General features: G+C 40.9%; 1 protein-coding gene and 1 pseudogene across 5 annotated transcripts; one reads left to right on the top strand and one right to left on the bottom strand.

The window, feature by feature from the left end:
* Positions 1–1,502: 1,502 nt before the first annotated feature.
* Positions 1,503–22,291, top strand: LOC133388796 (plasma membrane calcium-transporting ATPase 1-like). Of its 5 annotated transcripts, none has more exons than XM_061635151.1 (5): positions 1,503–1,592; positions 1,817–1,911; positions 10,791–10,845; positions 15,364–15,408; positions 18,918–22,291. In XM_061635151.1, exons 4-5 carry the CDS (start codon positions 15,403–15,405, stop codon positions 22,269–22,271), a joined length of 3,360 nt encoding a protein of 1,119 aa, XP_061491135.1. In that variant the 5' UTR covers positions 1,503–1,592; positions 1,817–1,911; positions 10,791–10,845; positions 15,364–15,402; the 3' UTR covers positions 22,272–22,291. The 5 variants fall into 5 exon arrangements, with proteins under 5 accessions (XP_061491135.1, XP_061491138.1, XP_061491136.1 ...); XM_061635154.1 differs by lacking the exon at positions 1,817–1,911 and adding an exon at positions 15,122–15,160 and having other exon boundaries at positions 1,504–1,592; XM_061635153.1 differs by lacking the exon at positions 1,503–1,592 and adding an exon at positions 15,122–15,160 and having other exon boundaries at positions 1,599–1,911.
* LOC133389827 (5S ribosomal RNA) lies at positions 6,327–6,435 on the bottom strand (annotated as a pseudogene).
* Positions 22,292–23,132: the final 841 nt, after the last annotated feature.

A 23,132-nucleotide genomic window follows, 5' to 3' on the forward strand; every position in this document is an offset into this window, starting at 1 on the left:
CGAATGAGGAGAAAGCATACAAGTGCCCAGCCAAGGCCCTAAATGAGCCCTTGTACCTGTAAAAACAGCCCACAAGAGAAAATCCCACAAGTTGTAGCTTCTCTCATTAGTGTATTTCTAGTTTGGGAAAAATTATATTGGCAATGCTAGTAAATATCAAATCTTCTCTTCCACCTAGTATTGTTTAATTATTTAAAATATTTAAACCCTGCCATTCTACCCATAAATCAGTTCAAAAGTAATATCAGAATGAAGTAGCAGCAATTTAACCGGTCACCTAAACCCCAGCAGTAGTTATGTGAACATCAAACAAACCTTTTCCCCCTCAGAAAGGAGTTCTATCATATAGACAGCATCACAAGAAAAGTTCTGCTTTTGGCATGCCAGCCCCCACACTTCAGAGAGGATGGACTTCTGTGATGACCTGACCAAATGAAACATTTCATATCAGAAAAGATAAAAGTGAAAAGTGCATAAGATACCCTGCTTCCAGGTCAATGAGAGCTTTAAAGGTCAAAACCAACACCTTGAATTGGCCCATGTGCACATGTGTGTTTGTTGATATTAAGTCCCAACTACTTACAAGCATGGACACAGTCTGAGCTAAAGGAAATGTGATCATTGGCTATGGGAAGCATTCTGATTCCACTTCCCATCCTGCTGTAACTGTTACTTTGAGCAGTTACTGGCCGGTGTGGGAAAATGAGAGAGGCTGAGATGCAGAGCTGCGTTACACAGCTTTTCTTGGACCTTGGAGCTAGGTCAAAGTAATGCTGGGACTCTTGGGGTAGGGCTGAGTTGGAAACATGGAACTAGAAAAGAACTGAAGGAAAAATGCAGGTTAGAATTGTGCAGTGGTTTAGATAATTGCTGTTTAAGATGCAGGAGATTTATAGGCTGCTATTTTTTTTTTCTGACAAGACCCCTATGCTGTCATTGCTGCCTGACAGGCAGAAATTTAGTAGATGAAGTTTTTTCCAGCATAGAGATGAAATCAGAGGTAAAGCTTTGTTTGCTCAATTTCTGCCTGCCAAGCAGCTATTAAAGGCACAGGAGCCCTGCCAAGAAAAACAGCTTTGCAAGCCCCAAGGTATGGCAGATGGGAATTTAAACTAGGGTTGTCCAGTTTTTTTATCCTGTGGTTCTAGCAGCACCCCCATCTGCACTATATATTTAAAGCAGTATCATACCACTTTAAACAGTCATGGCTTCCCCCAAAGTATCCTGAGAACTGTAGTTTGTTAAAGGTACTGAGAGTTGTTAGGAGGCTCCTATTCCCCTTACAGAACTACAATTCCCAGAGTGCTTAACAATCAATCCTTTCCAGGCAGAGACCTCTGAGAGCTCTGTCAGGGGAATAGGCGTCTCTTAACAACTCGCAGCACCTTTAACAAAGTACACTTCCCAGGAATCTTTGGGGGAAGCTATGACCATTTCAAGTGGTATAATACTGCTTTAAATGTTCAGTGTAGATCAGACTAGCAACTTGTGATCTTCAGGCATTAGCAGGTGATAATGCTTATCTCCATGCTGTGAAAAGTTTTGTCTGCTAAGTCCCACATATCAAGCTGCTATTAAAAGCACATCAGCAGGTTAGTCCTCTACCTCCCTAGTAAAAAGCACACATGGATTTGTGTGTTTGATTGGATTATTTCTGTCTAGTGCTGTGTTCTAGCAGAAAAGGATATAGGATTGATCCTCCCCTGCCAAAGAGTTTGTTCACTGGGAAGTCAGATATACTTCTTTCCAAGCTTGTCTATTAATATTCTCTGAGTTACTGGAAAGTGTAACAAGTGGATTTTCCACCATCTTGCAGTACATTTGTCTCTACATGTGGAAATGGAGAAAAATGAAGATCATTTCTTCTCTGGGGAAAATGCAGAAGACAATAACTTTTGAACATAAACAAGGGTATGTTACATGCAACTGTATACCTTATGATTTAAAAAATGCAAACAAGCTCTGGAACAGCTATTGTTCTAATATAATTTTAAATTAATTGAGGTAGCTAAAAATGTTATAGAGAAAAGAGTTCAGGAATGAGTATGTAGACATGGTAAAGGAATAAAATTGATTGAATTTGGATCCAGAGGAAAGTTGTCAGCTGGGAGGTGAGTGCAAGCCAGCAGAAATTGTGTCCATTGCTTTGTACAAAATTACACAGTGAAAGATATAATTCTAATTATATTCACTAGGAAATAATTCCTATTGAACTCAATTGGACTTGCCTCTGAGTAAAGGTACCTAGGGCCAGGCTCTTAGAGATGTATATTTGTTAAAGCAAATTTTGATGATGTTTTAATTTACAGCAACAGGTTGAGTTGTATCTTCCATAGATGGACTATAGAGACTTTTGATGTCTTATGTTTTTCTCTATATATATATTAAAAAGTCAGCTATGAAATATCTTCCAGATGTAAAGGGGCCAAAACACTTCCAAACTGTTACTGTTTTGAGGTGGGATTCAATCACCTACTGCACCATTACAATTGATTGGGAGCTCTTTCACAACAAACCCACTCCTTCAAAAGACTGGAATTACTGTGAAAAGAAAAGTGCTTGGGGAATGCCCTAGAAGTGAGGGAACAACACTTGCTTTGATAACATCCTCACAAACAAATGAGAATGCTCATAAAATAGGGATGAATACTCATCCCTGGGAGGCTGTGGAAACCCTGAACAGGTAATTGGATGCAGTTTTGAGATGGATGAGAGCAAGTAAGCTGAAAATTAATACAGATAAGATGGAAGTATCACGGGTGGGGAAATTTGCTGATCTAGAGACAGGTTCTGGATGGAGCTGCACTCTCCCTGAAATGCCACATTTGCAGACTCAGGATCCTTCTGGACCCAGCAATATCAATAGAGGTGTTGGTGACTAAGAGTGCCTTTTTATCAATGAAGGCTGATTTTGCCAGCTTCAACAATTGCAGTTATACATGCCGTGGTAACATCCAGAGTGGACAATTGGGGAGGCCAGGCTATTGGAACACATAACACCTTATTCTGTGCTAGCTGGTCTGAGTGCCAGTTCATTGCTGAGCCCAATTTAAAGTGCTGGAGGTTGCCTTTAAAGACATGGTTTGGGACCAACTTATTTGAAGAACTACCTGCATCCATATGAACATGCCCTGTTTCTTAAGGTCTACTTAAGCCCTGTTTCTATTTATTATTTATGCATACTTATAAGTCTAGCAACACTTGGAGAGCCATAGGTTGAGGGTGAACAAGATGCTGAACTAGATGAGCCATTGGCCTGACACTATGTGGCTAAAATCAAGTCTAATCTAGGACTCTACAAACCCCAATAAAAACCTTGCACCATTCACCCAAACACTGGGTTATCATCTAAGGCTAAGGAACTAAGTTCTCACCCTAATCATTAGCTACCCATCCCCAGTTCCCACCTGAGAAGTGCTCAGACTCCAACCCCTCCCCCAACTGTCCTATCCTCTCATCCTGGGACAGCACAACACATCTCTACACTCACCAAAACACAACCATAAAGGAGTGAGGCCCTCAAGTTCATAGCACCACAAAGCTGGGGAGCTCTTCACAGCTTTATGTGTGGAAGTGGAAAGTCCAGCACTCTCTCCAGTGGTTCTTGCTGCCAAGTGATGTTGATGTTTGGGGCCAGCAAAGCTCAACAGGAAGTAGGCTGGTGTTGCAAATTCCTCCATCTCCTCTCCCATACTCCTTAATGCTCAGTTTAAAGATGTTAACAGTGGGCCCGATATTCTCAGTTCACCTCTTTGCTCCCAGTAATTTGGCTGGTTTCTATCTGCTGCTGCACCTCATTCTTTGCCTACTGTTCCATCTCCCACTGCCTGTTTGCACTCAGCTGAGAGCCACAGGATGAGAGCCCTTGTGTCGTCCTCATCCTTCAGCTCACACCAAGGCTTGTACCCTTGCCTAAGTGCAAGCATTTTATTACACTCATTCACTCACACACACCCCTTGTTGAATGGGTTGTGATGTAAATATTCCTGTGAAGAAAACTAATGTTGGGCTCTTGTTGGGTTCATATTGGATATTTAGGAGGAGTCTTAGTAAGGAGGAACATAGGTGATGCCACCCCAGTTTCAGTGATCATGGGTAGAGGGAGGTATAGCCATGGGGAGGTGGTGAAAGGCCATAGGAGACAAGGCCAAGGCTATCTGCACCTTGTTCCTTGCTCCCACTCCTCTCATGGACGGGTTCCTCGTTGCTCAACTGCTGTGCCCACTGGCCTGTGTGTGCAGTTGTTTAATGCCAGATTGGTACACAATAAGACCACACTCATCCATGATTTAATAATGAATGAAGGTGCTAATTTGGTGTGGATTACCGAGACCTGGGTGGCTGGTCTGGGAGGAGTTAATCTGACCCAGCTTTGTCTACCTGGATACTCAATGCAACACCAGCACAGGCTGCAGGGATGGGGGGGGAGTTTCTGTGGTCTACAGAACTTCCATCTCCTTCACCAGGAAACCACTCTGTCTTGGAGCTGGCTATGAGGGCCTGCACCTGGTGTTGGGCCAAGGAAACAGTAAACTAGGGTTGCTGCTGGTGTACCATCCATACTGCTGCCCGGCAGCTTCTCTAACCAAGCTGGCAGAGGCCATCTTGGCTGTGGTGTTGGAGGAGCCCAGAATGATAGTGCTGGGTGATTTCAATGTCCATGCTGAGGCTGCCTCTAGTGTTCCAGCTTGGGACTTCATATGACAACCATGGGGCTGTCTCAAGTTGTTACCAGCCCAACGCATAGGACAGGGCACACCCTCGACTTGGTTTTTGCTCCAGGGGTGGTCTGGAGATGGGGGGGAGGATTTCACCCCATTGTCATGGTCAGACCACTTCCTGGTAAAGTTTAGACTTATGGCTCCAATTCTCCCCTGAAGGAGTGATGGACAGATTAAGATGGTCTGCCCCCAGAGACTAATGGAATCCACTGGATTCCTGAATGCCCTGGGGGAGTTCCCAGTAGATAGAGCAGGTGACTCTGTTGAAGCCCTTGTCACACTGTTGGACAGGGAGGTGCATCAGACTCTTGACACAGTTGCAGCCGAACGCCCTCTCTGGCATTGTGGAGCCCGGTTTGCACCTTGGTACACCAGTGAACTAAGGGCAATGAAACAGGCTGGACAATGGCTAGAGTACAAGTGGTGAACGATGTGCTGTGAGGCTGATCGGGCATGAGTAAAACATCATAATGGTACCTACTGTGCGGCGGAGAGGGCGGCAAAGAAGGCCCACTTCTCTGCCATCATCACATCCTCAAGTAGCCATCCAGTGGAGCTTTTCCATATTGTCAGGGGTCTCTTGACATCAACTCCATGAAATTTAGTCCCTTTGGAGGCCCACTATAAATTGTTTGCAAGGCACTTTGAGGAGTTGTTCGCCTCCACAGCAATCTTGGTGCCACATTCGCGTCTACTGTAGTCCCCAGTGAGATGTCCAGTGCAACGTGTGCTGCAACTTCTTGGGAATGGTTTCAGTTGATGCGGCCTGATGATGTGGACAAGGTGCTTGCAGCAATGCGGCCACCAACTTGTCCTCTCGACCCTTGCCCTTCTTAGCTTATAAAAGCTTGCTGAGGGGGTTTGACTGAGTGGATCCAGGGTGTGGTCAATGCATTGTTGCAGGACGGAGTGGTTCCAGCTGCCCTGAAAGAGGTGGTGATTCGACCGCTCCTGAAAAAGCCCACCTTGGACCCATTGGTCTGCAACAACTACCACCTGTTCGCAAATAACCCCTTTTTAGGGAAGGTGATTTAGAGGGTTGTGGCACAGCAATTGCAAGTACTCTTGGATGAAACAGATTATCTTGACCCATTCCACTCTGGGTTCAGGCCTGGTTATGGGACTGAATTGGCTTTGATCACCTTGATGGATGACCTTTATTGGGAGAAGGACAAGTGGAGTGTGACCCTATTATTCTTACTTGATCTCTCGGAGGCTTTTGATACCACTGACCATGGTATCCTTCTGGGCCAACTTGTTGAGGTGGGTATTGGAAGCACTGTTTTACAGTGGTTCTGATCCTATCTCCAAGGTCGTTTTCAGATAATAACATTGGCCGATTGTATTTTGGCCCCCTGGCAGTTGTGCTGTGGGGTGCCACAGGATACCATCTTGTCCCCCATGCTGTTTAACATCTATATGAAGCCCTTGGGAGTAGTCATCAGGAGATTTGGGGCAAGGTGTCAGTTGTACACTGATGATTTTGTTGTTATATGCCTTCAAGTCGATTACGACTTATGGTGATCCTATGAATCTTTTGGGATATATTCATAGGGTTTTCATGGTAAAAGGTATTCAGAGGTGGTTTACCATTGCTTTCCTCTAAGCCTACGACACCCAGTATTCCCAGGCAGTCTCCCATCCAAGTACTAACCAGGCCTGACCCTGCTTAGCTTCCGAGATCAGGCTTGTTCAGGGTAGTATGGCTGTAGGCAGGCTGATGATACCCAGCTCTATTTCTCTGTAACATCTGAATCGGGAGAGATCATGCAAGCCCTGGACCACTACCTGGACTCTGTGGTGGGCTGGTTGAGGGCCAGTAAACTGACTCTCATTTCTAGCAAGATAGAGACACTGTGGGTTGCTGGTTCCAGAGTTCAGATAATTGGTCAGCTGTCTGCTTTGGATGGGGTGGTACTCCCTCTGAAAGAGCAGGTCTGTAATCTGGGGGTGCTCCTGGATCCATCTTTGTCACTAGAGGTCCAGGTGAACTCAGTGGCTCGGAGTGCCTTTCACAAGCTTTGGCTGGTAAAACAGCTATGGTTGTTCCTAGACCAGGATAGCTTGACCACTGTTGTCCATGCACTGGTAACCTCCAGGCTGGATTGCTGTCATGTGCTCTATGTGGGGCTGCCCTTGAGGTTGGTCCGGAAGTTGCAGCTGGTGCAAAATGTGGCGGCAAGACTGCTCAATGGAGCAGGGTATCGCCAACATGTTACTCCGCTACTGAAAGAATTGTACTGGCTACCAATTAGCAACAGGGCCAAGTTCGAGGTTCTAGTTTTGGTGTACAAAGCTCTATACAGCTTGGGACCAGGATACCTGAAAGACTATCTTACTCCTTATATACCCAGTCGATCTTTGTTCACTACAGTTGAGGCCCTCCTGCAGATACCATCTTATCAGAAGGTCCATTCTGCACAACATAGGAAACGGACCTTTAGTGTGGTAGCACCAACCCTTTGGAATTTCCTTCCCTTAAACATTAGACAGGCGCCATCTCTATTATTTTTTTGGCACCTACTGAAGACCTTCCTCTTTCAACAAGCCTTTTAAGTAGAGACCTTATCCCAGTCTGTGTCTGTGTTGGAATTGCTTTTTAATATGTTTTTAAACTTTCTTTTTTAATGTTTTTAAAGATGTTTTGTTTTAATATGTTTTTTTAATAACGTTTTTATTGGTTTTGGGTAGAACAGAATACAAAACAAGAATAACTTATACAACAAAGAGAGAAAATAGTGCAGTTGACAATAGGTACCTATAATGCTCTAGGGAGGTAAGCATATATTAAATGGTTATTGTCCTGAATTGTTTTCCAGATAATTATCCCAATGTGGACCGCCAAATCTGACCATGCGAGGTTGGAGGTTTGCATGCCCCATCATTTTGACTAACAAAAACAATAAAGCTATACCACTGTTCATAGAACTTGTCTGCATCTGTTCCTTGTCTCATTGCTTTTGAACTATGTGTTAGTTTTTCCATAAGTGCTAATTTCCATATTTCCTGATACCATTTATGAATCATATGTGGGTCAAGTGTTTTCCAGGAAGCAGCTATCACCGGTCATGCTGCTATAAGAAGAAAGTTTGTCAAGGTTAAATACTTCCTCCCGAAAGGGAACAATCAGCACGCAAGACCACCACATATGATAAAATATGTTTTTAATGGTTGTTGTGTTTTAATATATTTTAAAGTCTGTTTTTATGATGTTTTAAAGTGTTTTTAGTGCTTTTGTTTGCCACCCTGGGCTGCTACTGGCAGAAGGGGTGGGATAGAAATCAAGTAAAAAATGAATAAAGTTAATGCCGCACAAGCCATTGAGGTCACTGTTGCAACTTTTGCAAATAAAGATGAAAGTGTTGTTCACTATGGCCAAGACAATTATATGTGTGATAAGGATAGCGTTGGAAGAAATCACCTAGCTTCTCTGTCTGTCACAAGCACACACACAGAGACTAACTCCTATGAAGAACTATAGCAGGGATAGGGAATCTGTGACCCTCCAGATATTGCTAGGTTCCAGTTGCCATCAGTCCCAACCAGTATGGCCAATGGTCAGGGATAATAGGATTTGGAGTCCAACAACATCTGCAGGGCCAGAGGCTTTCCACCCCTGCTCCAGTGTTACATTAAGTTCATGTTTTGGTCATTTATTATAGGACTTTCCTTTAATGAAAGCTATCCAAAAGTCTTCACAATGCCTTAAGACCAGTAGAACAAAAAAAACCCTACACACAGATCATCAGAGGGGTTGCCACAACTAAATTAAGCAGCTGAAGCTTTCCCTAGTGAGGAAATAAACTGCTGGAGAAAGCATCAATCGCTTAATTTCTTCATGTTTTTTTAAAAAAAGATTCCATTTTAAAAGTGCCTTAAGACAATAATACATAATCAGCTAATATTAAACAAACACAGTTCACATTTACTTTGTTCTTTTAGGTGCTCCAAAATTAATAGACAATCATTAAATATTCATAAAAAATCTTCTGAATTTTCCAGAATTCATGAAGGAAAAAGAGGAAAAGACAGAAAGAAAGTTGAATTTAAAAGGAGAACAATTATTGATCAGATTGTTTATAATACAGTGTGGGGCTGAACAGTGTCCTGTATCTTATCGTTCCAATAATGAATAAACTCCACGTCTCTCTGAATGAATTATTTTGTTATCTTTCCTCTCTTGTCCTTATTAACATTACTGAGTTTGGTCAGATAAACTATAACCCAGGTTCTTACTTCGCCTGGAGGGATTGGGAATTGGAGGCACTGTATTACAGTGGTTCCATTCCTTTCTCTCCGACAGGTACCAACAGGTAGCGTTGGGGGAAGAGGTTTCAGACCCTTGGCCTCTCAATTGTGGTGTGCCACAGGGCTCTATCCTCTCTCCCATGCTATTTAACATATATATGAAACCGCTGGGGACAATCATCAGGAGATTTGGGCTGCAGTGTCATCAATATGCGGATGACACTCAGCTCTATCTCTCGTTTAAATCTTCACCAGAGTCGGCTGTGGAGACCTTGTCCAAGTGCCTGGAATCCGTGAGTGGATGGATGGGAAGGAACAAGCTGAAGCTGAATCTTGATAAGACCGAGGTACTACTTGTGGGGGACAAAGGAAGGTTGGGCGATATTGACCTGAAGTTCAATGGGGTGAGTCTACCCCTGAAGGACCAGGTCCGCAGCCTTGGGGTTGTGCTTGATTCCAGGCTGTCCATGGAGGCTCAGATTTCGGCAGTGAGCCGGGCAGCCTGGTACCAACTACACCTCATACGAAGGCTGCAACCCTACCTTCCTGATCACCAGCTCCCACAAGTGGTACACGCCCTGGTCACCTCTCGTTTGGACTACTGTAATGCACTCTACGTGGGGTTACCCTTGAAAACGGTTCGGAAATTACAACTTATACAAAATGCGGCGGCTCGATTACTTACGAATAGTCGCCGCCGGGATCACATCACACCAGTGTTGTTCGATCTACACTGGCTTCCAGTTGTTTTCAGAGCCCAATTCAAGGTGTTGGTATTGACCTTTAAATCCCTACACGGTTTCGGCCCAGTTTATCTCACGGAGCGCCTTCAACGCCACCAATTATGCCGCCCGACAAGATCGGCCACACAGGGCCTTCTCTCAATCCCGCCAACAAAAACAGCCAGATTGGCGGGTACTAGAGAGAGGGCATTCTCAGTGGCGGCCCCCACTCTTTGGAACTCCCTCCCACAAGATCTCCGGCACGCCTCTTCCCTAAATGTATTTCGGAAAGCCTTAAAGACCTGGCTCTTTCAACAGGCCTTCGGGGTTTCTGGGGAGGGTTAACTGCTATAACTGTAATCCCTCCTGCCCTCTTTTAATACTGTTGTTGCAGATTTATTGATTTTACACTGTTTTATATTGTATCACTGTATTTTATTAATTGTATTTTAATGATTTTGTACGTCGCCTAGAGTGGCCATTGGCCAGATAGGCGACACAGAAATTAAATTTATTATTATTATTTATTATTAGATGACGGGTTGACCTTTTCCCATCTAATCAATAATTTGGCTGCTGTCAGTAAATGTAAGACTATCTCCCTTTCATCTGGAAATACTATGTATTTTATTAAGGGATTAATTTCTTTCCAAAATCATCAGCAAAATGTTAATATTCTCGAGATTAAATTGTCCCCTGATCAGATAAAGCAACAACAGCATCATTCCTATCAAAATTCAAAAGAAGGGACCATATGTTGCTGCAGGAAGAGCCAGTCAATTCGTTCTAACCTATCAATATATCAGAGCTTGGAAAAGTTACTTTTTTTGAACTACAACTCCCATCAGCCCCAGCCACCATGGCCACTTGATTGGGCTGATGGGAGTCGTAGTTCAAAAAAGTAACTTTTCCAAGCTCTGCAAAATATATAGTGAAAATTGTCAATTCCGCTCTGGCTCTCTACATGCAAATAGGAACTGTTTATCTAGCTGCTTCCGCAAGAAAGCTCATAATTACTGGTTCAGTCCACATTACTACACAGGTGGTGCTAATTTATAATTATAATTTCTCTCTTTCACTGTTTCTGCTTTTCCTTCAGGATGCTGGATCTTTGAGTTTAAAGTGCCCTCTGCTGTCTGAAATCCCCTGTTCAGGTAAGCAAATAATCAAATTACCTATGCTTATGATTCACCTTCTTGGATCTCAGGTAGTCCATTAAAAACAACAGAGAGTCCTGTGACACCTCTGCTAACAAATTTATTATGGCATAAGCTGTCATGGACTAAAGTCCATCAGATGCAAAGTGCTATCTTCAGGTGGCAATTGCATACATGGTAGAGGGAAATGTACAAGATGTTAAATGGCAATGAAATGCAAATGGGACAGTTTATGAGAATGTGTACCAATGTATGCAAATTAAGTGCAGTGACCATAAACAAACAGCAGTAATTGATGAAGTTCCTTTGTTGAAGAATGGCAGCTTTCATTTCAGCAATACAATGTCCTGGGAGACTAAAACATTCACTTCTTCAGTGAATCTGTGGATGGGGAGGGTGACCAGATATCTCCATGTTTTACTGAATACATGAAAGAGGCCCTGCACTTGTACAACTATGTGTATATACAGTTGTACATGATTTAAAACTTCAATTGCACAGGGTTTCTGGTCATGTGGATGCTCCTGTGCAGATACAGCTGTAAAGGGTCCTTTCATGTATGCAACCAAATTCATGGATATCAGAGGTGTGTGGCCATTGGGTACAATCCCACATACACCCTGCATGCATTCACTGGGATTTAAGATTCGCCCTCATGTGACCAATTCCAGCAGTTGCCACATGGCAGTGCATTCAAATGAAGTATTATTCAGTGCATGCAAATGACATAGTAAAAAAATCAATTCAAGATTTCTAAATTTAACATAAGTCCAATTACTGATTTCATGGACTGTAAAAATCTAAAGGATAATTGTAACTTCCAGCTGTGGAAAAGGTAGTGGAATTATCATCTTGCTAGGGTTTTGTGTAGTTTGATAACTGAAAGCTCTTAGTTAATACTGATAGCCATTTGATACTCCAGCAGCCTGGAATTAAGGTCATACCCTACCTGCTATGATGGAGGATGAGGGTCAAACTACAGTTTATGTTAAATGTGTTGCTGCAACTAATCTGAACAGGAAAAAAAGCAACCACAAGAAACCTTTCCCCTGCACCTAGATCATTATGAAAATGATCCTCCTCCACCACCATCACCACCCCACAAAAAAAAAGAGCCTTCAGTTTAGTGTAGGAAATTAGCAGTCTGATTCCCATCCTCTTTATGTAATACAGTCACTATTAAAAAAAAAAAAGATACAGTAATCATATATCTAATATTAGTTTAGCCCTGAGATCAATCACTAGTATGTGTGTGAATGTGAAGAGAGGAAACAAGAAGCAAAAATGTCTTGAGTTTTTGTCTCAGACTGGCAGAAAAACCATTTACAAAGTTCTTGCATTGTGCTTTTGAACAGATAAATACTGCATATTTGGTTTCTAGTTCTCACAAAAGTAGATGAGGTAGTAAACCTAAACTGTATCATTTCTACAACGCAGCTGAGTATTTGCTTGATTGAATGCTCCTTCATAGAAAAGAATTATCTGCATACAGAAAACTAGATGCCAGAAAGAAAGAGATCTAGCCCAGCTTTTCCTTTGATAGGTTCTGCTGCTTCCCCAAGTTAACATTTCATGTGAGCCCCCATCTGTAATTCAAAGTGGTACAGTCAAGGCATAGGTTTGCCACCTTATCTGTTGTTTGTGAGACTTCCAGATGGAAGTATTCATCATAATTTGTTTGCACAAAGTTTGTAGAGAGTTTCTATGGAACCAGGTTTTTATTGAATATTCATTTTGATTTGTTTGCAGGGAGGTTATACAACATATCATCAAGCAATTGGTTTCCCACACTTTTCAGAGCATTTTCCTGTCACTTTCTTTAAAGCAAAAAAGTCTGGGCTTTTAAAAAGAGGACTTGTATAAAAGCACCAAATCCACTTTAATTACCAAACCTGAATTGGCTCACTAGAGAATTGAACATATCCCTCAGATTTCCTGTCCCTTGGGAAATGAAAAGCATGAAACAATATCTAACCAAGGGAGAGGTTTATTGAGGTTCACAGCTCACAACTGAGTAGATTTCTTAGAAACAGAGCTTCAGTCTTGTCTTCAAGCAATTAGAAGACCATCAGATTCTCTTATAAAGTTATTTGTAATCTAAAATATTTGTAATATTATGAGTAGTTTTGTTGCATTGCCTGCTGATGGAAGAAAGGAATTTAAGAACTATTACTATTGATAAGTAATCTTTTCTTTTGTTTTTATAGTGCACGGCCAAATATTTATTTATTTATTATATTATATTATTTATATCGCACCCTTTCTCCCAGCAGGAGCCCAGGGCGGCAAACCAAAGCACTAAAGACACTTTAAAACATCGTAAAAACAGACTTTAAAATACATTAAAACAAAACATCTTTAAAAGCATTTTTTTAAAAAAGCTTTCAAACATCTTTTTTTTTAAAAGTTAAAAACATTTTTAAGGGTTAAAAACATATTAAAAAGCAATTCCAACACAGACTGGGATAAGGTCTCAACTTAAAAGGCTTGTTGAAAAAGGAAGGTCTTCAATAGGCGCCGAAAAGGTAACAGAGATAGTGGCTGTCTAATATTTAAGGGGAGGAAATTCCAAAGGATAGGTCCATTTCCTATGTTATGCCGAACGGACCTCCTGATAAGATGGTATCTGCAGGAGGCCCTCAGCTGCAGTGCACAAAGATCGACTGGGTGTATAAGGGATAAGACGGACTTTCAGGTATCCTGGTTCCAAGCTGTATAGAGCTTTGTACACCAAAACTAGAACCTCGAACTTGGCCCAGTAGCAAATGGTCAGCCAGTGCAATTATTTCAGCAGTGGGGTGACATGTTGGCAATACCCTGCTCCAGTGAGCAGTTTTGCCACTGCATTTTGCACCAGCTGCAGCTTCCGGACCAACCTCAAGGGCAGCCCCACATAGGCTGCATTACAGTAATCCAGCCTGGAGGTTACCAGTGCTTGGACAACAGTGGTCAGGCTATCCTGGTCTAGAAATGGCGGCAGCTGTCTTACCAGCCAAAGCTGGTAAAAGGCACTCCTAGCCACTGAGGTCACCTGAGCTTCTAGTGACAAAGATGGATCCAGGAGCACCCCCAGATTACAGACCTGCTCTTTCAGAGGGAGTACCACCCCATTAAAGCAGGCAACTGACCAATTATCAGAACTCGGGAACCACCAACCCATAGCACCTCTGTCTTGCTAGGATTCAGATTCAGTTTATTGGCCCTCATCCAGCCCACTACTAAGTCCAGGCAGTGGTCCAGGGCTTGCACAGCCTCTCCCCGATTCAGATGTTACAGAGAAATAGAGCTGGGTATCGTCAGCGTACTGCTGACACCTCACCCCAGATCTCCTGATGACTGCTCCCAAGGGCTTCACATAGATATTAAACAGCATGGGGGACAAGATGGTACCCTGCAGCACCCCACAGCACAACTGCCAGGGGGCTGAAAGATGATCACCCAATGCTATTCTCTGAAAACAACCTTGGAGATAGGATCGGAACCACTGTAAAACAATACCCATCTCACCAAGTCGGCCCAGAAGGATACCATGGTCAGTGGTATCAAAAGCCACTGAGAGATCAAATAGAAGGCCTCTTTCCTTGATTGTTGGCAAATGCCACTGGAAAGAGAAAACAACCACCCAGATATATTTCTGGGAATAAGGAGAAACTGAATTTTCCATTTCTTTATCCAATGGTATATGGTTTTTCATTTGCAATTATGAAAGACTGTCAGAGAAGTATGCATATAGATGCACTGTACAGGACAGTCTGAGTGTCCTCAGACTTCTAGCAAGAATAGACACTGTTTTTTTACCAAATGAACGTAATTGTTTATTTTAGTATAAAACAGAACTGAAGCTTAGAACTGTTGATTGCGGTCAGCCAACGTAACAGTGAGGACAACAACAATGGATTGGTCTTCCCATGACACCTTTGGAAGGAAGGTGGTCCTACCTACACCTATAATTATGAACTATTAATCTACCATAGTACTGCTTCATGCATTAAAAAAAGAGGTGTCAACACAAGCATGTGTGTATACACACTATACAACAGGTATAATTTAACACTACCAGTGCTACTGGAGATCTGATAATAGTTTGCACTGGTAGATCAACCATAATAATTAGGATTAGGCTTGAGAAGATCATCATAATAAATGTCTTGGGAACAATCAGTATGAATCTTTAGTTGTCCTTCCTGTAAATATTGATGTTAGTTGGATCTGTTTTACGCTTTTATTGTTTTATGGTTTGCTGATTATTCATTATTTTGTGATTATATTTTAGTTGATGTAGTCCACCCAAGGACGTCATGGTAAAGGGCAGGTGAGAAATATCAGAAATAAATAAATAAGCAAGCAAGTGTAATGGTGAATATTCTCTCATTCCAGGGCTGATGTATAATCACAAAAATATACGTTATATTCAAGTCAGACCAGACCCGTTGAAATTAATGGAGTTAAGGGCATTGATTTTAATAGGTCTACTCTGAATATACCTAAAATTGTATGTCACTCTATATGTTTCAGATTTGTGGGCAGTTCTTTCTGTTGGTCAGGTCATCAGAAATGCAGGTAATCGGAAATTCCATTTCACCCAATAGCCTTTTTTTTTTTTGCACGCACTGTCATAAATGTATGTCTCTCAGCCTTGTATACAGTCGACGTTTCTGATAATCAGGACATTTGTTGCACTAGAAACATATACCTGTCAGCTCTGTGTATCAGTTAACAGTGACAATTTTAAGTAATTCTTTTCTTTACTCAATGTGTAAACGTCATGTGTGACATTTCATTTCCCCCCCCCAAAAAAAAACCAATGAAAAAATTGAGAGGTTATGTCATTTCAGCTCAGCCCTATCTTGCACACATTTTCTATTGTGTAATGAAAGCTGATTCCAATTGTAAGCCACAAAAGGGCACAAGGCTTCAGTTGTTGCCACATAATCTGCGCTATTGCACTTCAGCATGCGCACTAGCATTACAAGTACAAGCACAACATGTATATAAAAGTATATACAGAGTCCAGTTGAGGATACCCTTGCCTTGACATAGTACCTTCTCGTGCCCCCTTGTACATTGGAGAGCTCGGGTGCATATGGTAAAGTGCATGCAACAGTAATGTAGTGAATGTAGTAGTAGTAGTAGTAGTAGTAACTGAATTTATATCCCACTGTTCCTCCCAAAGGAGCCCAAGGCAGCAACTTAATTATCTTAACCCGAGCCATCTACCCCTCCTACATCTGCATTCTAGAGATAACATGGAAAGAATTCCTTGTTGTTACAGTTAAGATGGCTGATTAGTTAGAGGTCCTAGGCCTTAATTCTGTTTTATATTAAAATAAATAGTTATTTTTCATTTAACAAGAAGCAATGTCTGTTTTTACTGGAAGCCTTTTCAGTGGTGGCTCCCCACCTGTGGAATGCTCTCCCCAGAGAGATGCACCTAGCTCCATCGCTATTAGTCTTTAAGCACCAAGTGAAGATGTTTTTATTCACCCAGACATTTTGCTCTTAATTATTGTTCGTCTTTCACTTGGATTAATTTCATTTTAGTTAATAATGTTCTTTTATCTTTTGGTATATTTTAAATTTTGGTATTGGATGCTTTCTTAAAAATTGTAAGTCTCTTTGAAACAAAAGGTTTTTTATAGTAAGCAACAAATAAATATTGTTGCACACACCTCAGTCTCCAAGCAGCAACAGACTTCGAGGGGTTCCACAGCTTCCCCATAAGTTCAGTTTCCTTAGAATGAAGGTCAGAGGATATATGGTTTTATTCACATATATTATACAACCTGAGATTGGATGGAAGAGCTCTCAGCATTAACACTGCAACAGATCTGGTTTCCCCATTAGGTTTCTAAGGAGGTTCCCCAAAGCCATGGCCTTGGATTCAGCACAGAGTATAAGCCTCTCGCTTTTTCCAGGTTCCAGCTCCTCATCAGACTAACTAAAACATACAGGCTACCTTTTGGCCCTAGAATGACTGGGAAGGGGGGCGCTACTTCAGTTGATCCTATGGCAACATATCTGCTCTTGACCAAATCTTTAGACATGTAGATTTGCTACTTAACAGACTTGGTCAGAACCCCTTGCCCTAACAAAGGAACTGGTTTTACCAGTTCAGAAGATTCCTTTACTACAAACTCCCATCACTACAGACACAGTATTACAGGCTTGAAGGGTACCCACAGACATGATACCAACCCCCAAATCCTATAATAATATAATAAATAATATAATAATAAGCCCAAGAACACCCCGATAACTCTTTTACAATAGTGGGCTTACCTGGTGTGGTGCTAGCAGCAGTGTTCTAAATCAGCAATGGATGACTAGTAGCTGCCATTAAAATTTCCCAAAATGCCCTGGAGCAGCACTACATTAGGAGCATTAGGGAAGATTTAAATGATATCTTCCACTTATCCAACACTGATTCAGAGTGGCATCTCCTGGACCCTAGCTCTATGGTGACTTGCTAAGTCTTTGGATCAAGCAGGAAGTCCAGAATAATAAATAACATGATGCTAAGTCTCCAAAGATTTTTCCCCATTTTTTTGCATAGAAAAGCAACCTTTAACTCAGTTTGTTTGGTAGATGGTCATGATTCAGTTTTAGGAGATTAGATTTTTTTTTAACATGTTCACTTTTATGAAATTGGATTTAATTTTAAATCGAGTTATTTTTAGAAGACACTTTTTTAAAAAAAGAAACTAATTTATCCATCCTGCTCCATATATGTTATCATGTTATAATAATTACAGCAACCCTTAAAGGTAGACCAGTATTTTTTATATCCCAGTACACAGATAAACAATGGCTGAGACTGAGAGACAGTAACTTGCTTAAGGGCCAAACTAAAAGAGACAGCAGAGGATCCATGTTCGGGAACTCCCACTTTTTTTTTTTTGAAGTGAAAAGCAGCTGCATGTGGATCCAAATAAGACTTGAGTTACATTGCTGGGGAAGGGAAGATTAAACCTTTCCCCACATAGCCATTTCTCAGTCTAAAAATAGCATAGAGGAAAGAGTTAAATCCCGTATTCCTCAGTGCCACAGCTAAATACAATAACCCACCATGTTTTTCCCTAATAAATTCAAATTGTAATACAATAAAATCCAATATAAGAAATAAAAAGCAATATAATAACAATTTAAAAATCAATATGAATATTTAATGTAATGGATGTGCCATTTCTCATCTTCAGCCCCAAATCCAGACATGCTGCGGACCATGTGAATGAACCTCATAGACCACCGTTTGGGAACCCCTAACCTATGACATAGAAAACAGTTTTGCTAGGTCACAAGGAACATTCTAACTAGGGGGGGAGTATTTAAATTCAGGCTTGTAGAGGGCTTTTGCAACCCTGTGGGGGTGTTATTGACCCCTAACACTATTTGTAGTGATATTGTAAGTAATTTGCCTATTACAACAATAGACAAAATATTGGGTTTTTTTCACCTTCTATGCTCCATTCTTACAAGAAACGGAAAGGACAGGTTCTGGTCTAAGCATCTGTAGACATAACTAAAATATTAAACAGCATTTTTCAGGGTCACTTAATCCCTTCGTACTTTTGTGCATTGATCCCTCTCCTGCTACATTTTTTTCTGTTATTCCATTAGAATTAACCAAAAGCTGTAAGAATAAAAACATTAATTTTTCACTAGATTTAGGAGGGATTACTGAAACGCCACATGGCAATTCACAATCAGAGCTCATTGCGGTTGAGGAACACCTGGAGTAAAGTTGTAGAAGGCTGACACAAACATTTAATGGTTGATGTTTTTTGTCAGTGGAGGGTTTTCAAAGCCATGGGAGATCCTGATCCTAGCCCTCCAGTGTGATAAATCTATCTGAATCTCATTCTTGGGCTCATAGTAGTATGTGGCTTCTTGCTGTCTATATTGATTACAGGAGGGGGGCAAATATCTTCATTAGTAAAAGAAAAGAATGAGTTTCATTTGCTCTGCCCCACTTTTTTAAAAAAACCTTTTTTAGGTAAATGCAAGAAAATGTTTTCTAAGCCTGTTTTTAGTGCTATTAAAAGTTTCTGGATTGTCATTGTAAATTGTAGGAAGGCAGGATCATGGTGAGTCCAGACATCTTTGCAGCAACAGACTTCAAGATCACTGTCCCAGAGCTGCAGCATTTGATGGAGTTTCGAAAGAAAGAGGCAGTGTTGAAAATAAAGGAAATGTATGGTGACGTCTTTGAAATCTGTGCACGACTGCAGACTTCTCCCACACTTGGGATACTTGGTTCCCAATTAGAATTAGACATAAGGAAAGCTATATTTGGAAAGAACTTTATACCTCCTAAAAAACCCCTAACTTTCCTGGAATTAGTATGGGAAGCACTGCAGGATATGACATTATGTATCTTAGAAGTTGCAGCCATCATATCATTGGGGCTTTCTTTTTATAGTCCACCTGGAGGAAGTGTTGCAGCATGTCATGCAAGTGATATTGGAGGAGAATATGAAGAAGGGGAGGCTGACTGGATTGAAGGATTTGCAATACTTATATCTGTAGTTTGTGTCGTGTTGGTAACAGCTTTCAATGACTGGAGTAAGGAAAAACAATTCAGGGGGTTGCAGCATCACATCGAAAAGGAACAGAAGTTTACTGTCATCAGGAAAGGGCAGTTAGTGCAGGTGCCACTAGCTGAGCTAGCGGTTGGGGATGTTGCACAGATCAAATATGGTGACATTTTGCCAGCTGATGGTTTGCTTCTACAAGGGTATGATCTAAAAATTGATGAGAGTTCCCTCACAGGGGAATCAGATTATGTCAAGAAATCTTTGACAGGGGACCCCATGTTGCTTTCAGGTACCCATGTGATGGAAGGCTCTGGAAAAATGGTGATTACAGCAGTAGGTATGAACTCACAAACAGGAATTATCCTTGCTTTACTTGGAGTTGGAGAGGATAATAAGAAAGCAAATCAGACAGACAAAAAACACAAAAAGCTAGGTGACTCTTCTGAGAGCAGCAAGGAAGCTATCAAAAGGGTGCCAGAGATTGCTGGAAACAAAACAAAGGAAAAAGAACGAACTTTAAAACAGAGTTCACACAAAAAGGAAACATCAATTCTACAAGCGAAACTCACAAGATTAGCAGTTCAGATTGGCAAAGCAGGACTGGCAATGTCAATAATCACTGTTACTGTACTTATAGTCTATTTTTTAATTCAAAATTTTGTGATTGACAAGCGTACTTGGACTGCTGAATGTACCCCTGTTTATGTACATCATATTGTGAAGTTCTTTATTATTGGAGTTACAATCTTGGTTGTTGCAGTACCAGAGGGCCTTCCACTTGCAGTCACCATCTCACTTGCCTACTCTGTAAAGAAAATGATGAGAGATAATAACCTAGTGAGACATTTGGATGCCTGTGAAACTATGGGTAATGCAACAGCAATTTGTTCGGATAAAACAGGAACCTTAACTATAAACAGAATGACAGTAGTCCAAATTTTCATTGGTGACACACATTATAAAGATGTTCCTCAACATAATTTAATTCATCCAACCATGCTGAATTATCTGCTTAAAAGTATTTCTCTAAACTGTGCGTATACTTCTAAAATACTGCCTCCTGACAAAAAAGGAGGCCTCGCCCATCAAATTGGCAATAAGACTGAATGTGCTTTACTGGGCTTGCTTGTGGAACTAAAGCAGGATTATGAGGCTATGAGGACTAAGATATCAGAAGAGAAATTGTATAAAGTCTACACCTTCAATTCCAACAGGAAATCAATGAGCACAGTTTTGAAAAACCCCAGTGGTAGTTATCACCTCTTCAGTAAAGGTGCTTCTGAACTACTCCTTAAAAAATGCACCCAAATATTGAATGTTGCTGGAGAACCTGGATCTTTTTCAAAAAAAGACAGAGAAAATGTGATAAAAAATGTGATTGAACAAATGGCCTCTGAGGGACTCCGCACCATATGTCTAGCATTCAAAGATTTCCCAGCTGGCTCAGAACCAAACTGGGACAATGAAGATGATATTTTCAAGGACATGACATGTATTGCAATTATAGGTATTGAAGATCCAGTGAGACCTGAAGTTCCTGATGCAATAAGAAAATGTCAGAAAGCTGGGATTGTTGTACGTATGGTGACTGGGGATAACATTAACACAGCTTGTGCAATAGCTGCAAAATGTGGAATTCTGCAACCCAGGGAGAATTTTGAATGCTTAGAGGGGAGTGATTTTAATAGACTAATACGCAGTTCAGATGGACAGATTAAACAAGAGCTTATCGACAAGATTTGGCCTACCCTTCGTGTGCTTGCAAGGTCCTCACCTACTGACAAGTACAACTTGGTAGAAGGGATCATTAACAGCAATATCACAGAACAGAGGCAAGTGGTAGCAGTAACTGGTGATGGTACTAACGATGGGCCTGCATTAAAAAAAGCAGATGTTGGTTTTGCAATGGGTATTGCTGGAACAGATGTAGCTAAAGAAGCTTCTGATATCATTCTTACTGATGACAACTTCTCAAGCATCGTTAAAGCTGTTATGTGGGGTAGGAACATATCTGACAGCATTTCTAAGTTTCTTCAGTTTCAGCTTACTGTCAATGTAGTAGCTGTGATAGTTGCTTTTACTGGAGCATGTGTCACCCAGAATTCCCCTCTGAAAGCTGTTCAGATGCTGTGGGTCAATCTCATCATGGATACATTTGCTTCTCTTGCTTTAGCAACAGAAAAGCCAACAGAAAATCTGTTGGAACGGAAACCTTATGGTAGAAATAAACCTCTTATCTCCCGTACAATGCTGAAAAATATTATGTTTCATGCTATTTATCAGCTTATAGTAGTCTTTGCACTTGTTTTTGTAGGTGAAAAATTCTTTGATATTGAAAATGGACGAGTTGCAACAATGCAGTCCCCACCTACCCAGCATTACACTATTGTATTTAACACATTTGTAATGATGCAGATCTGTAATGAAGTTAATGCACGAAAGATTCATGGGGAAAGGAATGTTTTTTCAGGAATATTCACAAATTCCATTTTTTGTTGTGTCATCATGGGGACATTGATTGTACAGGTCATCATTGTTGAGGCTGGAGGGAAGCCCTTTAGCTGTGCAAAGCTGACACTAGAGCAATGGCTATGGTCAATCTTCTTTGGCATAGGAACATTACTATGGGGACAGCTAATAGTGTATATTCCAAACAAGTATCTGTGGTTCCTGACTGCAGTTGGTGAGGGACCACCAAAACAGGAAATTACTGAAGAACTAACTGAAGGCATAGTGATTGACTATGGTGAACAGGAACTGCGGCGCAGTCAGATTTTGTGGTTTAGGGGCCTGCACAGAATACAAATGCAGTGTAGAGTAGTGAGAGCATTTCGTGAACCCTTCTATAGTAATGATGTGCATTCAGCATGTAACAATAAAACTGCCTAACAGAAGTAGTGGCTCTGAAACCTTCACTTGTTATTGAATTTTCATTTCAAAAAGAGTAACGTGTGGATTAGCTCTATTAAGAAATGGTTGTTTTTTCTCCACGGTGGTCAGTGAGAAGCTTTTTAAAGACCTCTAACAAAATAGTGAAAATTTTCTAGAAAATATAGGAAAAAACATAAAGAATCAAAATAACAATACAATTCAACCTCATATAGGGGTCTAAGTATTATGTTAGCAGACATTTAATGGATCTTGAATCTTTAAATTTCATTTTGCAAGGGGTATCTTCAAAAAAAAAAGAGAAAGTGATTGACGAAGCCCAAAGCCATGTCATGAATTTTTTATATTTGTTGTTTTAAAGGTGAAGTTTTGTTATAAATGGAAGAAGTTAAACATTTCACAGCCTTTTACTTCTGCTCCTGTTTATGCTTATAACTGATATCAATTAACTGAGTTGCCTTATGCCCTCAATCACCTGTTTGGAACTGTGTTATTTTCCCAAGTATTTTGAACCCTTTCTTTAGCTGCTGGACTTTGATTCCTAAGGCAGGGGAATAGATCTGGCTACAAATAGGCCAAGCTTATTTTCATTTTGCTTTGCCAGTTGCTTATAAGCAAATATTATTAAATAATAAAAATGCTGTAAATGTTTTTACTCTTGTTGCTTAATTAAGAACAAGGGGGAAAACCCATAAGGATTGTGCCAAAATAACCAATAATTACACATAGAAAGAGACATTGTAGACTACTGACCCAACAATTCATTCATCTCTCTATATAACAGATTTCTCCCACTTAAACAGGGATACCAGTGATAGGGATCTGTACACCCTTCTTTTGTAGAATCACAAGGTTCTTCTG

The sequence above is a fragment of the Rhineura floridana genome, chromosome 7 (genome assembly GCF_030035675.1).
Source record: "Rhineura floridana isolate rRhiFlo1 chromosome 7, rRhiFlo1.hap2, whole genome shotgun sequence".
Taxonomy (NCBI): Eukaryota; Metazoa; Chordata; class Lepidosauria; order Squamata; family Rhineuridae; genus Rhineura; species Rhineura floridana.